The sequence below is a fragment of the Oncorhynchus mykiss genome, chromosome 28 (assembly GCF_057628025.1).
Source record: "Oncorhynchus mykiss isolate SJ-2025 chromosome 28, ASM5762802v1, whole genome shotgun sequence".
In the NCBI taxonomy this organism is placed as follows: Eukaryota; Metazoa; Chordata; class Actinopteri; order Salmoniformes; family Salmonidae; genus Oncorhynchus; species Oncorhynchus mykiss.
The window spans coordinates 15367841-15390689 of record NC_143049.1 but is presented as its reverse complement, the minus strand read 5'-3'; the positions used below and the strand labels follow the sequence as shown (position 1 = coordinate 15390689).

The 22849-nt window shown below is 41.2% G+C and overlaps 2 protein-coding genes and 1 non-coding gene across 11 annotated transcripts; 1 reads left to right on the top strand and 2 right to left on the bottom strand.

Annotated features, from left to right (window-relative positions):
• The first annotated feature begins 63 nt into the window (after positions 1–63).
• Positions 64–10279, top strand: LOC110508608 (ankyrin repeat domain-containing protein 13C). Its single transcript, XM_021589259.3, has 13 exons — positions 64–884; positions 1651–1692; positions 2381–2485; positions 5635–5720; positions 6163–6208; positions 6574–6640; positions 6780–6924; positions 7132–7263; positions 7556–7717; positions 7844–7923; positions 8117–8215; positions 8522–8622; positions 8753–10279. Exons 1-13 carry the CDS (start codon positions 485–487, stop codon positions 8881–8883), a joined length of 1596 nt encoding a protein of 531 aa, XP_021444934.1. The 5' UTR covers positions 64–484; the 3' UTR covers positions 8884–10279.
• Positions 10280–10814: 535 nt separating this feature from the next.
• On the bottom strand, positions 10815–17754 carry LOC110508609 (uncharacterized). 9 transcript variants are annotated; one of them, XM_090225488.1, is made up of 14 exons: positions 17420–17726; positions 16975–17108; positions 15357–16200; positions 14810–14927; positions 14407–14522; positions 14122–14208; positions 13931–13980; positions 13368–13513; positions 13171–13249; positions 12927–13052; positions 12672–12761; positions 12461–12544; positions 12015–12174; positions 10815–11809 (listed from the first exon to the last, which is right to left on the bottom strand). In XM_090225488.1, the coding sequence occupies exons 5-14, from the start codon at positions 14419–14421 to the stop codon at positions 11606–11608; spliced, it is 1041 nt and encodes a 346-aa protein (XP_090081614.1). In that variant the 5' UTR covers positions 14422–14522; positions 14810–14927; positions 15357–16200; positions 16975–17108; positions 17420–17726; the 3' UTR covers positions 10815–11605. The 9 variants fall into 9 exon arrangements, with proteins under 9 accessions (XP_090081614.1, XP_090081612.1, XP_090081611.1 ...); XM_090225486.1 differs by lacking the exon at positions 15357–16200 and having other exon boundaries at positions 17420–17735; XM_090225485.1 differs by having other exon boundaries at positions 14810–16200.
• Positions 17755–18937: 1183 nt separating this feature from the next.
• Positions 18938–19245, bottom strand: LOC149970780 (Nuclear RNase P). Its single transcript, XR_016493082.1, has one exon.
• Between the last annotated feature and the right edge of the window lie 3604 nt (positions 19246–22849).

Sequence of the window (22849 nt, the reverse complement as noted above, 5' to 3'; positions counted from 1 at the left end):
ATTTCTAAATAGATTATGCATACCTAATTATCGCGATATCTAAGGGAACGTGGTCTGATGTTTGTCATTCTGGTGAGATACTAAGCGGAAAATGGCAGATGGTCTTTTCACTCGGTAGTCTTGTTTTCTAGCTAGTTAGTTAACCAAGGCAAGCAAACAACCGCACCTCAAGCTGCAACGGGCAATTTTTTTGAAACAAGTGTTATCAAGGATGTAGCCGAAAAAAATTGGTATTTCCATTCTTAATCGATTGTTACAACAGTGAGAGTATATTTTCCATCTGCATTGTTTTTACGTGTGTGTTGTTTCTGCTGTTGTCAACACCTCACCTCTACCCACATCCATTCTATGCTAGCAAAACTGCTAACTAGGTTAGCTAAATACTAACTGTTAAGGTAGCAATTGCAGGTGTCGTTGGCAATTAGTCAACATCATTAATACATTTATTTTAGGTAGTCTGCTTGCTGGTTAGTTACGTTAAATCATGACCGGGGAAAAGATTCGCACGTTGCGGAAAGACCATAACAACAAGCCCAGTAAGGATGGGGATATAATGGAAACCTATGATGAATCTACAAATGGGACAATATCATCTCCAACCCCCAACGGTACCACCATCACGTACAAATCAAACAAGAATTATAACAAGACGGTAAAACCTTTGGTACTGCAGCAGTTGTCGAATATCAATGCAAACAATATCAATGGCAATCAATCAGTTGTCAGCATCATCGATGACAATAACAAGAACCCAATCCTTCTGACCAATGGCAATGAGGGCTTCAATTTGGAATTCCCTGTTCACGAATGTGTGTTCAAAGGAGATGTGCGTCGCTTGTCCTCACTCATTCGGACCCAGAACATCTCCCAGAAAGATGTACATGGTGAGTGCATGGTAACCCTTACCCATTTATAGACGCTAACTACCTTTAGCGCCTATTGATGATAGCTAGTACCTTCTGTCAGGGGTTGTTTTGATAAGGCCCGAACGCTCGTTAAAACGGGTTTCATATAAGCAGGAAATAATTGTCAAAAAACAAAAGGTTAAATTACTACACACTACTTTTTTATAAGGGTAGTGTTCCCATACAGCCATATTTCCATGTTACAGCGCATGTTTATGGAAGACATTGGCAGCCACTTGGGCTTCAGCTGTCTAGCATCCTCTGAACACCTGTGTGTACGCATAACTGGGGAGGAAGTGTAGTTTGTCAACTTGAGGCACACAGCGTATGAATCTATGCAACACTGCTGTGTGTTTTTTTTGATTTTTTTTAAGATTATCTCTAGCTGATATAAAAGATAAAGGGCATATCAAGCATATGTTTTAAATTGTTTCTAAACCGTTTCTAAACGTTAAAACACAGTCAGAATTGGAGTTAACATGCAGCCAACTGGGAGATAACTGCTGAAAACCCTGCAGATAAGAAGGGTTTTCAAAATCTAGGTAACCCAAACTTAGTACATGTAATTGAGCTAGGAAATCACATAGCTAGGCTATCACTTCTGGATCCATGAAATCTTACCTGACAATCATGTGACCAACATAGTCAGTGCTTGCTCACAACAAGTACATTGATTTACACAAACATTGTCCTTGTGCACCAGCTCTGACAAATGATCTCATAAGTTATCTGTCTATCTTTCCAGGAAACACACCTCTTCACTTAGCTGTGATGATGGGCCACAAAGGTAAGGGCTTTGACTTTTGTAAATCAACAATATCTGATATGGAGAATAACAGCTACATAGGCAGGACAGAGACATGCAAACAGCCTTGTTTCCCATTGGGAGCAGACTGACCAGTACATCTGTACTACTTTCCTCTAAACATCACATATCGCCAGAGTTTGACGGGATGTTTTGCCTCATATTCTCGTCTCTGGCCTAAACCTAACCCCAGCCAGGGGTTTTGCCATTCACATAACATAATCACCATGTTTTCCAGCTCTCCTTCAGTAAATCCTCCGTATGCCTTTTTTTTTTTTTTTTCTGGGATAAAATTCCCTTTCTGTTCTGCCGTACTGAGCTTATCCTGGCTGACCTCTGCCGACTGCAGTGTGTTACATAGTCTAGTCGTCTCATAGCAGCATGGCAGCGGCTGGTCCCATGGGTGGGACAGGTCCACAGGATCCCTTAATCCCGTTGATTAGTTTGACTCAAATGCAAAGCAGCATCTCTCTTATGTGAAGGTCATAGACACGGTAAATGAACTGTCAAAATGTAATATACTGGTAACATAATTAACTATGGTAATGAGAATCCACTGTCCAAGTACAAAGGCTATGGAGACGGGTAGTAGGCTTAGCCCAAAAAAAATCATCTTAAAAGTAGCTTGATGTTTGTTAAATTCTTTTTTTTTTTTTTTTTTGTGCTACAGAGTGTGCCCTCCTGCTCCTGGCCCATAATGCCCCTGTGAAAGTGAAGAATGCACAGGGCTGGAGTCCCCTGGCAGAGGCCATCAGCTATGGAGACCGACAGATGAGTAAGGATATGGGATATTTTATATTTAAGCTATTATTTTATATTATAGATACTGCATCATTGAACAGTGATGTTCCATCCTGTTTTTTCTTTACATATATTTTAGTTTATCCTGTATTTAAGTCTACACATTTACACTCAGGTTCTCTCAAGTTCATGGTCCTCCCTCTATTTGTTTGATCCTAATTGGATCCTTCCTGGGCTGTCCGGCTGTAGACTAACTCTGTTTACTCTCTGATGCTGAGGTTGGGTTGTAGGTTGCCCTAGCCAGCCAAAGCCATGCAGGGGATTTTCTCTGAGCACTCTATCCACATCCATACGGCCTGGAACACAGCCTGGCCAAGGGCTTAGTGTGACTGCGAGGGCACTGAGCAGCTTTACAGCTGGCTGGCTTCCTCTCTGTCTGTTCACATTTAATGCCCCATCCTAATGCTTTTAACACAGCACTGTAAACTAAAGGCCACAATATATGTTTTATGTGTATTGATTATTTGAATGTTTGTAAGGAATGCCAGTTAAGTGGAGTGTTTTTTTTAAATGGTGGGAGTAGTGTAGAGAAGGTTGAATCCAATGCCATGTTTTCCCCATGGGCTTTACTAGCTTAATGTTTTTATCTGTTTTAATGCCTTGTTAGCAAAAAAAATCAACCTGCAAAATATAAAATAATATTATAAAGGACAAGAATATTCCATGTGAGTAGTTAAGATTGGGCAAATAATTTTACTCAAATAATACTTTAAGATACTGGTAATGTACACTGAACAATGCAACAATTCAAATTATTTTACAGCGTTAGTTCATATAAGGAAATCAGTCAATTGAAATAAATAAATGAGGCCCTAATCTATTGATTTCACATGACTGGGCAGGGGCGCAGCCATGGGCGGGCATAGGCCAACCCACTTGGGAGCCAGGCCCAACCACTGGGGAGCCAGGCCCAGCCAATCAGAATGAGTTTTGCCCCACAAGAGCTTTATTACAGACAAATACTCAGTTTGCTCAGCTGTCATTAGCTTCCCGCAGGTGAAGAAGCCGGATGTGGAGGACCCGGGCTGGCGTGGTTACACGTGGTCTGCGGTTGGACGTACTGCCAAATTCTCTAAAACAACGTTGGAGGTGGTTTATGGTGGAGAAATTAACATTAAATTCTCTGACAATAGTGCATTCCTGCAGTCAGCATGCCAATTGCACACTCCCTTGCCTTGAGACATCTGTGGCATTGTGTTGTGTGACAAACTGCACATTTTTAAAGTACCATTTTATTGTCTTCAGCACAATGTGCACCTGTGTAATGATCATGCTATTTAATCAGATTCTTGATATACCTTGGAAAAGGATAAATGCTCATTAACGGAGATGTCAACTAATTTGTGCACACAATTTGAGAGAAATACATTTCTTTGCATATGGACCGTTTCTGGGATCTTGTATTTCAGCTCATGAAATATGGGACCAACACTTTAAATGTTTTTTATATTTTTGTTCAGTATACAAATCTTTATTTCCCTCCTATTAAATTCCCTGATATATGTTGAGCGGGTTAGCACTATGACCCTGTCACCCTAGCATGCATTAGTATGCAGCTCCAGGCCTGCAGCAGGGATGATTTGGCAGACTGGGGACACAGAGGTCAGGCATGGGAAGGTCAGATCTCAGTGAGGGGTGTGGGGGGCAGGGATCAGAGGAAAGGACAGCATGGCTCTAGCCACACAGTACAGCAAGGACACGCAAAGGCAGCCAAACTGGCCAGTGACTGGGTCAGTACTAGTAGTGGTAAAATGAAAATAATGCAGCGTATACTAGGGCAGAGCTTCCCAACTCCAGTCCTCGAGTGCCCCCAACAGTACACATTTTACTGTAGCCCCGGACAATCACACCTGATTCTACTTGTCAACTAATCACCAGGCCCTCCACGAGTTGAATCTGGTGTTTTTTGTCCAGGCCCACAACAAAAATGTGTTATGTTGGGGGTACTGTGCTATGGTTTATTATTGAGAGGGATACAGAGAGGGAGGCCTACGGCGAGAAGAGAAAGAAGGTAATCTCGTATAGATGGAGCCTTGATTCCCCCCCCCCCCTTCTTTTTCAATTGCATAAGATCAAATAATGTCAAAGTAACGAGGCTTTCATCTCTCTCACACACACGCACTGCGACAGCAGCTCACGCTAGGTGTCCATATCTGCCATGCAACACTGCTCTGCCCCTGCAGCGAGTGCTTGCTTTGTCAGCACTTCCTCACACTCAAAATCCCCACTCTAATGTTTCTCACTGGTCAAGATTACTGGATAGAAGATCACCCCAATTATAATTCATTGCAAGAGAGCACACACTTAGCAATCTGTCCGAAAACTCACAAGTCCTAAGTGGGGTTATATAACTGAGGTTCAGCCTGTATTAAATTGCATATTAGAACGAGCCGTGTGTAAGGTGACTCATGTCATGCGTAGCCTCCCCTGAAAACTCTACTGCATCAACAAGCCATGGTCCAGATTGCTGGCTGCGTCAGTGTTGAGCCTTCATGTCTTGTAACAGTCACACACGTGTGTTTCATGATGATATGCAGCGACGTGACACGCTTTGGAGAGAAGAGCTGGGGTCACCTTACCACTCACTTACACTGTCGGTGTCAGTAGTATCGTCCTAAACCCCATCGGATTACTGTTACAGTATATCACTTGGTTGAATGATTTATTGCTCATGACTTTCACTGTCATTGAAGTGTGGGTTTGCTAAGTTCACTTTTCACTTTTTGCTTTTTGTTGCTTTTTTTTTTTTTTTTTTTTTTTTTTTTTTTTTTTTTTTTTACCTTTATTTAACCAGGCAAGTCAGTTAAGAACAAATTCTTATTTTCAATGACGGCCTGGGAACAGTGGGTTAACTGCCTGTTCAGGGGCAGAACGACAGATTTGTACCTTGTCAGCTCGGGGGTTTGAACTCGCAACCTTCCGGTTACTAGTCCAACGCTCTAACCACTAGGCTACCCTGCCGCCCTGTTGCTTTTTGAAAGATCATGTGACCGTGTAATCCCTTCTGCTGTGTGTAGAAACATACACATATAGAATGTCTAGGGCTATGGAATATATTGTCTCTTTTGTGTGGTGGTGTGCTTTGTTAAGGCTTTGTTTATCTCCCTCCTCTCCCCTCCTCAGTTACGGCTCTACTGCGGAAGCTGAAGCAGCAGTCCAGAGAGAGTGTGGAGGACAAGAGGCCCAAACTGCTAAGAGCACTGAAAGAGGTGAGGTTCTGACAGCCGACTAGACTAGGGACTACTACAGTATCTGGTTAGAAATAGGATATTTGCACTCTATATACATATGTCAAATACTTGAGCTGCATTGCACTTGATTTAGTTTGGCCGGTACAGTGGAATAAATGGAATAGTCCCAAAAGTATTTGGACGGATTTGATATGCATTTGAGGCAGGTCTGGTCCACTCCATACCGAGTTTCGGTTTACAATTACTATCTTGCTATACCTTTACCCCTTTTCTCCAACATTAGCATCTGTCCAATGTAACCGCCCCTACCGCTCACCAAAACACGCTCTTTCCCTTATTAAAATGCTCTAACAAGTTATTCCTCCAGCTATAAAGAAAAAGTATGGGTGGATTTTGTTTTGGTGTTTTGTGGCTTGCATGACAAGATAATAATTTACAACTTTTTTTTTTTTTTTCATAGCTTGGGGACTTCTACTTGGAGCTTCACTGGGACTTTCAAAGTTGGGGTGAGTCGGCTCTACATCATATTGCAATACGTTAAAATAAGCTAAAGCGATGGGCCAACATCTCCTTTCACACGCTCTGTCTCCATTCATTGTTATTCTTGGTGGAGGACACCTTAGTCAAGTCAATTCATTCTCCAATCTAATTAGCGTTTTGTTCCCATTTTATCCTGGCTGTTAGTGTGACGTGTTAGTTGCTCAGTGGGTTTGGGGCTCTCTGTCTCTTGGCTCAGGGATTCAGCGCCTAGCCACGGCCGTGTTCATTTATAAACCACGTAATGATACCACGTATTATCTCTTCAGTTTCTTAGTTAATCTTATGAATCAAATGCTGTCGATCATTACTTTCTCTTTCTCCCGTCTCATAGTGCCATTGCTCTCCCGGATTCTGCCATCTGATAACTGCAAGATCTACAAGCAGGGGATCAACATCAGGTAAGGCATCAAATACACGTCTGACACAGACGCCAGCTGTACTCCTCACAAGTTGTGAGGAGTATAGCTGGCGTCTGTAACCACTCACCTTCCAGAGTTAACCCTGTACACACTTTCTCTCCCCTCTCACCACTGACAGACTGGACACCACTCTGGTAGACTTCACAGATATGAAGTGTCAGAGAGGAGACCTCAGCTTCATCTTCAATGGAGACGCTCCGCCTGCCAAGTCCTTCTATGTTCTGGACAATGAGCAGAAGGTGTACCAGCGTATTCACCACGAGGTGAGCTATCTGGTCTGCATTTAACATCACCATCCTCCAAGCCAACCGCTCTTACAGAACTGCTTGTATTGCAAATGCTTGTATTGACTGAAAGATCTGCAGGGGGTCACAGTAAAATTAACAATTGCACGGATTCAATATTGTGCAGAAGTCATGTCACCATCCAGCGTGATACTATCTGGCTGACTGCCTGTTGTGTCCCTGCAGGAGTCTGAGATGGAGACTGAGGAGGAGGTGGACATCCTGATGAGCAGTGACGTCTATTCTGCCACCCTGTCCACCAAGTCCATCACCTTCTCCCGCAGTCAGATCGGCTGGCTCTTCAGGGAGGACAAGACGGTAAGCACCCCTCCCCGTCCTGGGTCCTGTTCAGAGGGGGGCAAAATGTTTTGAAATGGGGATGGGATCTACCTGGAGTTGTCCAATAAGAACACTGATTTGTTTGACCGGTTGCAAAACATTTCCCCACTGTGTGTCCTACTGAATACGACCCTGTGGTCAAACCAGGCCAGTCACTGGAATATAAAGCTTGTAATACAATGGATCTCATAATCTGTGTACTGTATGGAGAATAGGGTGTCCTAACTCAGCCAGTGTGTATTATACATATGTCTTGTGTCTGTCCCTGAAGGAGAGGGTTGGTAACTTCCTGGCAGACTTTTACTCTGTGAACGGCCTGGTGCTGGAGTCCAGGAAGCGCAGGGAGCACCTGAGTGAGGAGGACATTCTGAGGAACAAGGCCATCGTGGAGAGCCTGAGCAAAGGAGGGAACCTGGTGGAGCAGAACTATGAGGTGAGGGATGGAGGGAGGCTTTGGGTCTTTAGTCTCTTCTTCCGTGGTGGTTGTGGTGTGGTGCACATTAGATGGATATTAAAGTAAGCCTACATGTGATCCTCTCCCTCGCGGTCTTTCCCTCAGCCTCAGAGAAGGCTGTCCCTCATGGCTCCAGGTCCTAACACTATCTCCTGGGAGGAGTACATCTCTGCAGAGCACGGAAAGTAAGCCCTGCATAATTCCTTTTAAGAAAGGTCACAGATGACACTACTGTCCGGAGGAATTTCAAGTAACTGTGTTCATTATTGAGTTATTGACAAGTCGGTGCATTGAAGATCATTACTAGCAGTGGCTTACTGTTAATCCTACAAATGTATACGCCAATGATGCTGACTTAGCCAGTGTGTTCATCCCTAGGGCACCTCATCTTGGGAGAGAGCTTGTGTGTAAGGAGAGCAAGAAGAACTTCAAAGCGAACGTAGCCATGAGCCAGGACTTCCCTTTGGGCATTGAGTCGTGAGTAGAATCCTTCCTCTTATTGGCTAATATTCTCTGGTCAGCCTCATCGCTGACTGCAGTGCTATTGGAAACGTCCATGTATTGATCACTGTTGTGCACACAGGTTCTAGTTCAATGTGTATTAGGCTGTTGCAGATTTGTGTCTAGCTAATGCCTTTCAAAGGCCTCTTTTTTAAAATGTTTTATTACTTATTGGTTTTATTGTTTAAATGGGACCTCATCAAATAATGTACTGTAAGAACATTTTTGAATTAACCCCGACCCTAATGATTTAACGTTTCCCCTTTTTCTACGGTCTTCCAGGTTACTGAACGTGTTGGAGGTCATAGCCCCATTTAAGCACTTCAACAAACTCAGAGAATTTGTTCAATTGAAGCTTCCTCCTGGGTTCCCAGTCAAACTTGGTATGCATCTACTGTACATTGTGTGGCCACATGGACAATTTTATTTGAAAGTTAAAAAATAAAGTGAAATAATGAAGAAATTGACAAATATTAAACACTCTAAATATCCTCTCCTATTTCTGTGTGCCAGACATCCCTGTGTTCCCCACTATCACAGCTACGGTCACCTTCCAGGAGTTCCGCTATGATGACTTTGAGGAGTCCATCTTCTCCATCCCAGCGGACTACAAGGAGGATCCCAGTCGCTTCCCTGACCTCTGACCTGGTTGTCGTAGCAACCAGAGGTTTCCCCGGCCACGCCCATTCGGAAACTGACAGAGAAACAAACTCTACCTACCTACACTATTAAAAGGAAAAGAACCAACTAACGACAGTTGAGATTAAATAAGAGGATGCCAATGTATTATTTGATATCTGTCTGTGTGTTCTGATGAAAAGGGGGAATTATCTCTTGGCCCTGAGTTTTTTTTGTTTTTTATTTTGTAGATATTTCCTTATAGCAAACACAAATCAACCATTTTCAGCTGTGTAGCAACAACAGCACGAGGTCAAACTCCAGAAGAGAAGAATTGAGGGGATGAGGAGTTTGAAAAAATATTTGATGTCATCTCCGTAACAGCTTATTGTTCACCGACTACGTGATCACTGCTTTGTACTGCAAACCAGCTCCTGTGAAACGTCATGGAGTTGGCTTCATCTGTGACATCTTAACCGTGCACTTCTCCAGGTTTAGCACTCACTGCGCCCAGTTTATCTAGCGTCTGCCCTTTGGGGACTGCCCCTTTCTCAACATGTTTAAGTACCCTTGGACATTCATTGCCTGTAAATGACTATGGTATAAATGGAAGTGTCAGAAATATGAAGATGTCATAACTGAACTGAGAAAATGATGTACCAAACATACTGTATGTATGTCAAAGGAGCAACACTGTGTAGCAATACATTTCCAGTACATAAGAATGTTTTTTTAAACCAGCTGGGAGGAAAGTATGGTGTAAAACTGCATTCTTTCAAAGATATCAACACCCAAGCCTTTTCTCTCTAGTGCAGGTTAGCTCATCTATCTTACCTCCCGGCTATCACTGTCTGTTTCAAGTGACTGTGAATTTAATCTGTTTTGTGTGTGAGAGAGGACTTTAAAGGGTGTTGTGTGTGTGTGTGAGATTGTGTGAGTGAACCCAGATGGGGTATCAGGAAAGCTGTTCTAGTTTGATACTGCACTGACATTAAGTATATTTAATCGCATGCTACATTGACCCAATTGGATTCCTTGTATACTCTTGAGCGTATATTTCCTACACTTGTTATACCTGCTACCATCTCCCTATCCTTTCTGATTATTCAGGAAGACTAACTTCTACCGTATAAATATTGTAATCACACTAAAATCCCTTTGGTCAAATGTACTTAGGTGGTTTAAGCATTAACTGCAACTTTCATTGAGTATACCTGTCCATATTACTTTACTTTTCTGTACTATTTCATTACATTTCAATGAGCTTACAGTTGGACTGTATAAGCTCATTAAAATGTAAGATCCGTATGGTCTTTGAAATCAGATGTGTATCTGGCTTCGGGCCTACTGGTATTTCTAAATGTACTGCAGCTTTCCAACTTCCCATCCCTTTAAATAAAGCACCAGCACCATCATGTCTCAGCACTGTCTGTTTCTTTGTATTTTATTCAGTGGTATTTTAATTGTAGTCTCCAGCAGACTGGAGCTAGGTGTCTCTGAATCCATGGAGTCAAGCCTCCAAGACATTGGCCATAATCCAATGGGAGTGTAATTTGGAGTCAATCCGATCAGCGATAACCCATAGTAGCCGACCGCTTTTGTCGGCGGTGTAACTACGTTGTAGCTGTCAAATTTGGTGAATTGCTGCTCTTGTGGTCATTGTCACAAAACCACACCCACCCTTATACCCTACCCATGTTACAAGTTAATGAGAAAGTGTAGGCTATATACCGTGAACGCAGCCTCCACTAACACAACACCATTGCCTTTAAAATTAAATCACACTGAACGTCCACGATACAGATTGATTAGAGCCCCTGGCCTAATGCTCTATTGATCAACCATACTATTCAGACCTCAGCTCAGCATTTAATACAGGGTCATACAAGGGCCCATGTTAAAACTTTGCCCTAAACCTAAAATGAGCACCTGAAGTTTAAAACAAAATAAATCAAATCTTTCCCCAGGTTTTTATTGTATATAAAAAAAAAATGACTGATAAAACAATACAAACTTCTAAGAATTACGAGCATCAGATCTACTGGGTATTGTGAATAGGTGAGAGATAGGACAGATTATTTTGGCGCCACAAGACCCAGTATAAGTATACATCTTCCGTATAATAACGGATGGGATATAAACACAATATACCACGTATAGGAGTGACAGAAAATAGATGGTGAATTTATTGAGGCGACTTCCGTACAGAAGCTCAATACTAAAAAGCTAAGTCCACAGCGCTGTTCTATGTAGCAGCCATGTTGTCTGATGAAAATGGACATACGGTGAACTTGTCAAGCAGTGTAACTGGCTGCTTCCGCTCCTAGCAATGTGTAGAAACTAGATTTAAACAAAAAATACACAAAAGCCATCATCATCATGTAAGCTCTATGCTTGAAAAAAGAAAATCAGGTCGCACACTTTGCCAAATAGAATCCACTTTCAAATTACAGCAATAAAAAGTTTCAACCAACCCCACCCCTTTCACATTTTCACCATCAAAATAGGACCAAATAATTATAATACATACAGAAAAATCTGAAGGTTAATCTTTCAGTTCATCTTCTACTTGATCTATTTTGTCTAGTCAATCCAAAAGGAAAACTAACAATTCAACTGAGATAAAGAAGGATCGAGTTGAGTTGAATGAAGCCCGAATACAGTAAGCTCGGTGGGGCATGGAGGTTTTGGTACAATGGAGGGTTGGGTACATAGAGGTCTATACATCGGTCTCTATTATTGGGTGACTCAATCACTGACATCCATGTCGTCCTCTTCACGGTGGTCGCCTCCGTTGACTTTGGAAAGCCCAGTGCCATTGCCTTCCACCGAGTGAGGAGACTGGGCTCCGGAGTCCTGGTCGGAATCTTTCTTGTCCAGCCTCTCCCTCTCCTTCTCACTGTCGTAGCCCTGCTCTTCCTCATCATAGTCTCTGGTGACCTGCAAAGACGTCTAAGGAAATTTGAAATGACTAAGTTTAATATATCGGACGTTCATTTCATATTACTTGTTATTCTTTCATTAGGGCGAGTAAAACGCTGGATCTCTAACAGAGGTCAGAATACAGAAGGAAGAAAGAAAGAAAATGAACACGGACATCCTACACATCTTACATGAGGTGTATAACACAAGAAATCATTCAGTCATTGGTGCTGACCTTTACATCTCCTTTCTCCCCGTCAGTTTTCTCCCTTTCCTTTTCTTTGTCTTTACTCCTTTCTTTCTTTTCCTTCCTTTCATCCCGACTGCGGTCTTTATCGCTCCTGCGCTCACGGTCCTTCTCTCTTTCCTTGTCCCTCTTCTTCTCCTTCTTATGTCTGTAGGGAGAGGAAAGTTAAAAGCTTAAATCCAAAGAGAAGTGTAGTGGTTGACTGTCTAAAATGGCTTATTTCCAGGTTACCTTAAAGAAACCTTTAAATTTGAATCTAAATAAATTATTTGAGTGAGTGTTCTCAGGGCATTTACAGTTACACTTTGTAAACAAAATGTCTCGTCATTTTCAGTCTCAAAATAGCAATGAAATACCACTGGCAGCATATTGAACATGTGTTCACTAAGGAAATTCTCTTGTTCTATGAGAATCGAGAACTCCAAAACACCAACCTTCGAGGAGAGGGAGTCCTGGAGACTTTCCTCTTGGGGGATTTCTTAGGAGATCGGCTGGCACTGCGACTCCTTCTCCGCCTTCTATACCCAACAGCATGAAAAAAAAAATGTTGTAAATATCTGACCAATCAACAACATGTTGGGACAGCATGGTGAAACAGAGCCACAAGTCAGACATGTGACTCTGACCAATGAAAGCAGCACTAACCGATCGATACTGCGAGACCTCCTGGCAGTACTGTAGCTTTTCGGAGGTGTTTTGGAGCGCTTTTTATCCCGCTCCTCCTTCTTCCTATCCCTGTGGATCGGAGACAAGTTAATTACATCTGATCAACATTTCTTACTGTATATTGGGATTAGAGTTGTGATAACGAGGTAGAGAGTAATCGCAGGGCGGTCTCAGAAGTTCAGATCGTGCAGCTTGAGGATTAAGAATGGGTCAAGTCTGTGCTCTGTGGCTCACCTGGACTTGCTTGGTGATGGTCTGCTCCGGTCTTTGGAGTGGGACCTCCCACTCCTCCTTCGGGGGCTCTTGGAGCGCCTCCTGTTCCTGGAGTGCGAGCGTCGCCTTGACCTGCTCTTTGAACGCCTGCAGATCACAAACACAACATTAGTCTCTCCCCTTAATATGAAAAAAAAAAAAACGTACTACCTTTACTTTTAACACAATCCAAATGATTTGTCAGGGGAATAGAGTTTGTGTTCACCTGTGTCTGGAGCGAGAACGGGACCTTCTGCGTCTAGACCTGGACCTGGAACGCGAGTGCTTCCTCTTGCTCTCCTTGTCTGCACAAACAAAACATGAAATTACTTTGGCAGAGCAAATAATAGCTTATAGCTAGGGCTACCAGTAATTTATCAGATATAATATATCCTTTGGAGATGCAAGGCTTGGGCTACTCACTCCCAGGCTCGATGGCAGCAGAGATGAGTGACTGAGCCTCTCTGACCCTCTTCATGGCCTCTTCTATCTCTTTGTTGGAGGAGTCTGCCTTCAGGCCCGGATTCATGTTGATGTTCATGTTCATCCCTACACCCATGTGGTTCATTCTGAAGAAGAGGATATTATTTAGTGGGGATTATAAACCGGGTAGTTTGGGTCCGAGATGCTGATAGGCTGAAACAGCATTCCAGCCGAGTGTATATCAGACCATATACTAAGGGTATGACACAAAGCTACTTGTTTACTGTCATATGTATGTTAGCAAACGGTTTACAAAGCAATAAGGCACCTCGGGTTTGTGGTATGAGGAGGTGTGGTATATAGCCAATATACATCTGCTAAGCGCTGTATCTAGGCCCTCCATGCACAAAAACAGCCCTTAGGCGTGGTATATTGGCTATATAACACACCTCCTCAGGCCTTATTGCTTAATTAGAACACACTGGAGGGTCATCCAACAAATTAACAGCTCATAGGTGTTTGATGTCTTGTAATGGACATTTTCTAGAGGCATGATGACTTACTTTGGATCCACCTGCGACATAAACTTCAGAAGCTGGTCAGTGGGAAATGACTGTTGGGGAAGAAGAGTGAAGAAAAGTGTGAAATATATAATATACAAGTTAGATATCTGATATCCTTTAAACATTTCCCTTCAACACCAGCAGTTGTGTGCGCACACAAAAATATCACCAGATTTCAAGCCAACACTCACCTGGGGGTTCATATTCATATTGGGGTTTGGAAACCCGAACGCTGCCATCGCTTCCAAGGAGGGACCGCCGAAAGGATTGCCACCCATCTACAAAAAAACAACAGTACACCATTAACCCTTTCGTTGTCTATATATACACGAGCGGACAATTATCAAGTCATTAAGGCAGATGTTTCATTTGAATAACTTAAGGACCACAGAATTAAACAGAACAATTAAACATTGTATGTGCTGAGGACCCACCTGTGGATAGGACATGGGGTTTGGTGTTGGGAGAAGTCCTACCTGTGGATTAGACATGGGGTTTGGTGTTGGAAGGAGACCTCCTCCGGGCAGAATCCCTGCAACAGCATTTGCTGGCGCCAGCAGTGACAAAGCTTTAGCCTCCTCCGGGATAACACCTACAGAAAAACCAAACAGGCATTAGGGGAAGAAGAGAACATCAACGTCTAGACTCTACAGAAAAGGAGAGACATTTTGAAAAACAAAAAAAACAGATGACTTGCTCAAGTATTCTTCAAAAACATTTGTAAAGGTTTCAATACTGTTACCTTTGATAGCTGCTAGATTTGAGAAGGTTTGTTCCCTTTATTATTTTAACCAGTGTAGATTGAAAAATAACTACGATCGGGAAAATAGTATATCACAATACACACTACTCCAGTGAACACTGCCAAGATTGTATCACCTGAACGTGTTTTTTAAGTCATGAACCAAACGTTAGCTAGCACAGCGGCTTCTCCAGTGGGGTGTGCTCTCAATTTTCATTTAGATTGAACAAGCGACTCACGTTGGCGGCTTCACTACTAAGGAGCACACAGAGAAAAATCGAGATACACAAAACAAAAAGAATTTCAGAGAGTTGGAGGTCAACAGTGATTACTGACATTTTCTACTACTTACCAGCAATACAGTTATAAGTAGGAAAAAAAAACCCAGCTAGCATTCACATTTTGGGTAGGTGATATCTACGCTCCCAAGAACCTTACCTGTCACTGCATTAAATATGCAACAAATGAACCAATGCCTTTTATTTACGTGTAAAATCAACTTGGCAACATTAGATTAGCTTGTTTGCCTAACATAGTGATCAGAAAAAGAAAAAAAAACTATGGTTTCAGATCTCAATGTTGCCATTGCTACCTAAAAAAAGAAAACATAGAATATCTTAATCAAGATACAATAGCAAAAATAACATTTTTTTTTTTTTACAGAAGACACACAAACACACTCACAAACAACATTTAAAAAGGGCACACGGGGGAGAGAATTTAGCTGCAGGAGACAAAACGGTTGGGTGGTATTTTCAGCGGGGCCTGGTATACAGGACTGGCTGAGCCAGGAAAAAGAACTGTAAAACACAACAACAAAAAAGAAAGACCACTGTTAAAGAGAGAGCACTGAACCAGTTGCCATTGCCATGTGGGGTGGATATCTAAGACAATTAACAACTAGATACAGTCAGGAACCTTAAAGTACAACATAGAAAACACACAGATTTGCTATTTTAATCCGCCAATTTCAGGGACAGAGTGGTGAGTGAGTGCATGTAATTTCTTGCTAAATTTAAATTGGATACTATTGGCCACCCAATTCCCCAAACCAGGAAGTGCCTTAACGCTAAAGGTGAAAAAAATATGAAATGCAGGTATACCAATAGCTGTGTTATTGAGAAGTGTATAGTTTACTGTTATGTTACTCTGCTATGGTTTACTTCTTACCACTTGGATCCAATGAGAAAACCAGATTGGACATTATACAGGTCAGATTATTAACACACCTGTTTTGATAAATATGTACTTGTGAGCAGTCAAGAAATATTTGTGTAATACATGTGATATGCATTATAGTATTAACAGTTATATATATGCTACTGCATTCAATTTAAACTAAAATACCCTAAAGAAGAGAAAATGAGAGAGAAAGAGAGAAGAAAGGACACAGGAAAAAAGAGAAAGAAGGGTCTGGGGGGGCTGCTTGAACGCTTGCTGGCCTTTTGTAAATGCCTACAATCCCCTGTTGGCAGGCAGAGGACCACTTTCAGCCATCAAGGAGGGGGCTCTGCTTTTGCCTTCTCCACTACAACAAATCACACACACAAATAACAGAGAGAAGTTTAATAGAGGATAGTCCAATATGGGGGAGAAAATAAAAAGCATGGTTAAGTTTTTATACACATGTAAGTTCATCTCTGTTTTCTTTTGAGGAGGTGCGTCTGTCTGCCCATGGGTCTGGGCTTGTTCAGCCCTCTCAGTCGGAGCAAGTCCCAGTCCCTAAAGCAGACCTTGGTATACTGTGCTGGTGGAGGAGGACAAAGAATTGGCTCTGGAGACTACTACAGACTACTCAAGGTCATCTGTGTTGTTTAGTGTCTACCAAGTCCAACGCATCATGGATGACATTATGACCTTACAGTGTGGCAGAAACTTTATATAAGACATACGTGTATGGTTATAGGTTTGGTCTTTAGTTCCACAGTATACCAAGGGTCTGGGTTGTGAGAGCTGGTATAGACACCTCTCTCATTGCAATTAGCAGAGGGATCGTACAAGATAGGACAGGAAGAGTGGCATGACATCATTGACCACAGAATCAGATAGGCTTGTCAGATGAAAAATGGTTACTATTCAATTCAATGGGGTTTATTGGCATGGGAAACATATGTTTACATTGCCAAAGCAAGCGAAACTGATATAATCTGAAATAGTTAGGATACACGCTTAACAGTGGCTCAAGCCACAGGCTCATATTACTCCATCCTGAAATCAATGGGGGCGTCAGGCGTCACTCTCCCATCACTACATCATACAATCAAGGATCATTCATACAGAAAGGGAAGAACAAATCACCAACCTTCGGCAAAAGGGACGACGATCAGCGCCCTGTCCACGAAGACTGTGTTGGTCAGATGTTGAGACACCCCCACGGACTCGGACTCTTTGAACTTCACAAAACACACACGCGACGTCACTGGCAGAGGCGACTCACTGCAATAGAAAACGTTTTTGTAGTTAACTAACGTTAGTTAGTCCGCTAGCGACAACATAATAGATTGTATATAGCAAATAATCCCCGAAGTAGCTAGGCAAACTATCGTTACCCAACTATAGTAGTTAATGATTCGCCTTCTTAGGTTTCGGGGACGGCCCGAGATGGGGCCTCCTGATGCTAACGTTAGCATCGTTAATAATACTACATTGAAATCAATTAAATCACAAAGTGGTAAAAAGTGATTAACTAAACAAACAATAATTGTATATAGTTAGCAACAAACGTTCAACAAATATAAGCTACTTACTCTGGTGGAAACAATTTGAGTTCTTCAATGGTTCCAAGAAACCCGAACAGCATTCGCATCTGCTCGGATGTTGTGCTTGGCGACACGTTCGTCACCTGCACTACGTTCGTGGTACAATTCATGTTTTCAGAAAATAGTAAAAACAAATATATATATATAAACAATTACCTCTCTATTTCAGAAGTATTATTGTATAAATATAGCCAATTAGTTGCTATCCTCGTCGAAGGCGTTTTATAAACTCAAATAAAGATCTCGATTCGTTTCGCCGCCATGTTGTTTAGCTTGAATATACAAAACAGCGCATGCGCATTGTGAAAGTCCTGCAGTAATGTAGCTAGTGGTGATGTGTGCCAGGAGAGGTCGCTCTCTTCCAGGAATCAAATGTGAAATTTCTCACGTTTCGGTGGCATGTAATAAACAGTGAATTTGATTTCTAGGCTAATTGAAATAGATGGTGCAACTCAGGCCAATAGATATTTTATGTTCAGATGGTAATCATAATGAAAACAGACGTTGACTCTTTGAATATGCTTTCACAAAAGTGAAACAAACAAGCAAGAGCAATTGTTACTCTTCTGTCTGGTCCTCACTGTTTTGCGCCATGTCTCTCAGCTCCTTTAGCTCAGTCCAAATCTCAGGGGTGGTGGTATTCTGGCCTATCGTCTGTTTGTCATTCATTTTTGGAGGTCATTTGTATCTGACGCTGTAAAGGGCTGTGGGAGTACACAACCTGTTATTCGGTTGAAGGTCCCTCTTTATCTCCATAAAGTCTGTAAATGTTTTTGGTTATGTCACTTGACCTCAACCAAGCGCTATTATAAGACGTATGTGTGCATTTAGTGTGTTTTCAGTCTGTACTGTGTGTTGTTTGTGAATACACTCTATTACCTTCATATCTAATTCGGTCTCACACACTCCTGAGCAAACACAAACACAGACACAGACATTAGTTGTAGTCCAGTCTGGTCTGATCCAGTCCTGGGCACTGACTGATTAGGTAGCCTACAGGTGGAGAAGTGGAGTATGCCACTAAAATAGTAATTAAACTAGAGATAGTTATTGAGCTTATTCCAAAATGACACTAATTAACTACAAGATTGCTGTAAAACACTATGACAGGGTAGTTTGATAAATCATGAGGTGAAAACTGAGCTGCACTTCCTAACCTCCTGCCAAATGTATGACCTTATTAGAGACTCATATTTCCCTCAGATTAGACAGACTCACAAAGAATTCCAAAAGAAATCCAATGTTGATAAACTCACATATTTATTTTGGTGAAATACCACAGCAGAAAGATTTGTGGCACAAGAAAAGGGCAACCAGTGAAGAACAAACACCATTGTAAATATAACCCATTGTAAATCTACGTTTATTAATCTTACGTTTATTTAATTTCCCATTTGTATTTTAACTATTTTGGAACTTTTCTGTGTCATTTTATTTTTTACACTTTTGTTTATTATATTCTATTTCACTTGCATGCCGTCAAAAAGAGGTTGCTTATTTAAAAGCGTGGGGGGAGAGTAGTCTGAATTGGGTTCTGGAGGTGTACTCCAACTCATACATCGCACTCATATGCCAGCCATGAGTGTTTCCAAGCCAGTGAGGTTCACATCCACCAGTAGTGCTGGAGAGCTGCACTGGCTGGTTTCTCCTGTAAAGACAGCTCACAATGGCCCATATTCTCTGTGCACTCACTCACCCAGATCAGGTGATACCCTGCTAGGGCAGTGATTGGCTCTTGTCTCAGACCTTCCCCAAGGTGATTGGTTGAGTGACTAGCACCCTGCATGTGACCTCTACAATGAGCTTCCTCCCACATGACCAGAGGAAGCGTGAATGATCTTATATAGTTTCAAATCAGCCCAGACAATCTCTATTGCGGTTTCATGACAAAATTTAAAATTAACTTCTAAAATGAACCATAATTATAGCATACATTTTGAATATGTATTATTTCTATGAAAATTCCCACATAGGTACAGTTGTCTGCGTTTGTTTCTGCATCTACTACAAAAACAGACAAACTAGAGTGAAGCATCATGGGAATATGCAAATCAGGACAGCTATGATTGGCAGGTTAAGGGAGAGTTTGTGATTTTGGCAATCTACTTCCCCAAGTGGATACCACTCATGGATGTAATTTATGTTCATCCCATTTCAATCCAGTAGACAGCAGCAATGTACTTTAAGAAAATAATGTGTTAGTCTTAGTAAAATGAAAATCATACGAAAGAGGGCTTTTTAAAAACGTTCTTTATTTTGAAACTGTTTATTTTTGATAATTTGGGGCTTTAACCCCAGAACTGCTCACATCAGAAAAAAATATGTATATACACACCCAGAGGTCTCAAGCCAACTTCAAAAAAATGTTAGGTGGATAGCAATATTACAGGGATTATATTTTTAATATGTAAATATATAAATACAGTGCCAGTCAAACGTTTGGACACACCTACTCATTCCAGGCCTTTTCTTTATTTGTACTATTTTCGACATTGTAGAATAATAGTGAAGACATCAAACTATGAAATAACCCATTTGAGTTACTGTTAAGGGATTTTTTTTTATCAATAATGACTAATTATGTATACATTTCAATCAGAATACTATTATGTTACTGTATAGATGTATAAATTGTCTTTTAATCCTAGTACTGAATATAATGTGTGTAATTATAATCAAGAATTAGAACAATGACTGTCTGTTCCTTGGTAGAAATGAATGAACTTATCGTCAGACTGGCTAGAATGCTTATCTACACAGGAAGACCTTGGCTCGGTCATAAATTATCTAAATTGGTGGGAGAACTATACTGCCATTGTACCAGAGTGGAGAAGAGACGGGACAGTTCGAAAACTAATGACGTAATTTTCAGTTTATAACCTGTGGTAAATTGTATCGTGTTCAGTACTCTCGAGAATAAACGCTACTGATTGATTTTGAGACTGGTCTCTGTCCATTTTATGCAAATAAGGATCTTACAAATTCTTAGGAGTGGGCAGAGTGTTAAATTGAATTGGTTAAATAAAACATAAAGGAATTTAATTCCTGTAACAGTTACCTTTGCTGCAGAGGATAAGTTCATTACAGTTACCAACCTCAGAAATTGCAGCATGAGTTGGGCCGCAGAGTGAAGGAAAAGCAGCCAACAAGTGCTCAGCATATGTGGGAACTCCTTCAAGACTGTTGGAAAAGCATTCCAGGTGAAGCTGGTTGAGTGAATTCCGAGAGTGTGCAAAACTGTCATGAAGGCGAAGGGTATCTACTTTGAAGAATATAAAATATATTTTTTACATGATTCCATAAGTTATTTCATAGTTTTGATGTCTTCACTATTATTCTACAATGTAGAAAATAACCTAAATAAAGAAAACCCCTGGAATGAGTAGGTGTTCTAAAACTTTTAACCGGTAGTGTGTACAGTGGCAATAAAAAGTATGTGAACCCTTTGGAATTAACTGGATTTCTGCGTAAATTGGTCAAAAAATTTGATCTGATCTTCCTCTAAGTCACAAAAATAGACAAACGCAGTGTGCTTAAACTAATAACACACAAATTATTGTATTTTTATTGTCTATATTAAATATCTATTTTTAACCTTCACAGTGTAGGTTGGGAAAAGTATGTGAACCCCTAGGCTAATGACTTCTCCAAAAGCTTATTGGAGTCAGGACTCCGCTAACCTGGAGTCCAATCAATGAGATGAGATTGGAGCTGTTGGTTAGAGCTGCCCAGCAATATAAAAAACATTCAAAAATGTGAGTTTGCTATTCACATGAAGAATTGCCTGAAGTGGCCCATGCCTCGAACAAGAGTTCTCAGAAGACCTACAATTAAGAATTGTTGACTTGCATAAAGCTGGAAATGTTTATTAAAGTATCTCTAAAAGCCTTGATGTTCATCAGCCCACGTTAAGACAAATTATCTATAAATGGAAAAAGTTCAGCACTGTTGCTAATCTCCCTAGGAGTGGCCGTCCTGCAAAGATGACTGCAAGAGCACAGAGCAGAATGCTCAATTAGGTTAATGAAGACTTACAGAAATCTCAGGAAAATGCAAACATCTCTGTTGGCAAGTCTACGATAAGTAAAACACTAAACAAGAATGGTGTTCATGGGAGGACACCACGGAAGAGGCCACTGCTGTCCAAAAAAAACATTGTTGCACATCTGAAGTTTGCAAAAGAGCACCTGAATGTTCCACAGCACTACTGGCAAAATATTCAGTGGACAGATAGAACTGAAGTTGAGTTGTTTGGAAGGAAGGAACACATAACACTATGTGTGGAGAAAAAAAGGCACAGCATACCAACATCAAAACCTCATCCCAACTGTAAAATTTGGTGGAGGGAGCATGATGGTATGGGGCTGCTTTGCTGCTGAATTCCCAAGTTTATCAAGACATTTTGCAGGAGAATGTAAGGCTATCTGTCCGCCAATTGAAGCTCAACAGAAGTTGGGTAATGCAACAGGACAACAACTCAAAACACAGAAGTAAATCAACAACAGAATGGCTTCAACCGAAGAAAATACACCTTCTGGAATGGCCCAGTCAGAGTCCTGACCTCAACCCGATTGAGATGCTGTGGCATGACCTCGAGAGCAGTTCACACTAGACATCCCAAGAATATTGCTGAACTGAAACAGTTTGTGAAGAGGAATGGTCCAAAATTCCTCCTGACCGTTGTGCAGGTCTGATACGCAACTACAACAACAACATTTTGTTTAGGTTGTTGCTGCCAAAGGAGGGTCAACCAGTTATTAAATCCAAGGGTTCACATACTTTTCCCACCCTGCACTGTGAATGTTTGCATGGTGTGTTCAAAAAAGACATGAAAACGTGTAATTGTTTGTGTGTTATTAGTTTAAGCAGACTGTATTTGTCTATTGTTGTGACTTAGATGATGATCAGATCAAATTGTATGACCAATTTATGCAGAAATCCAGGCAATTCCAAAGGGTTCACATACTTTTTCTTGCCCATATATATATACAGTATATATATCATCTCTGTAATACTACTATCCACCTAGCAATTGTATGAAGTTGGTTTTAGCTACTCTACCCACACACTTTTACACACACTTTTACCGAAGCAGTAAAGAGAGTTGTTTTTTTCTTTTTTCTTTCAGATAAGTTTCATTATCGCATTTCCTTTAAAACAGCTCATATATATTCTTGTGTAAAAAGTACATGTTGTTAAAACCAATTAAACAACCATAAATACAAGCACTTTTCTATGTTACACCTCCAATTCTGTAAAAGCCATTTCAAACGTGTACAAATGAATTAACAAAAGTAAAACATTTTTAAGACATGGAAAACTGCTGTCTTCGGTCATTTGTACAGGAGCGGGGTGAGTCCTTAAACTCGCCTCCTCCTGCTCTTCCGAATATATCACCATCCTGTCCTTCGGGGCTAA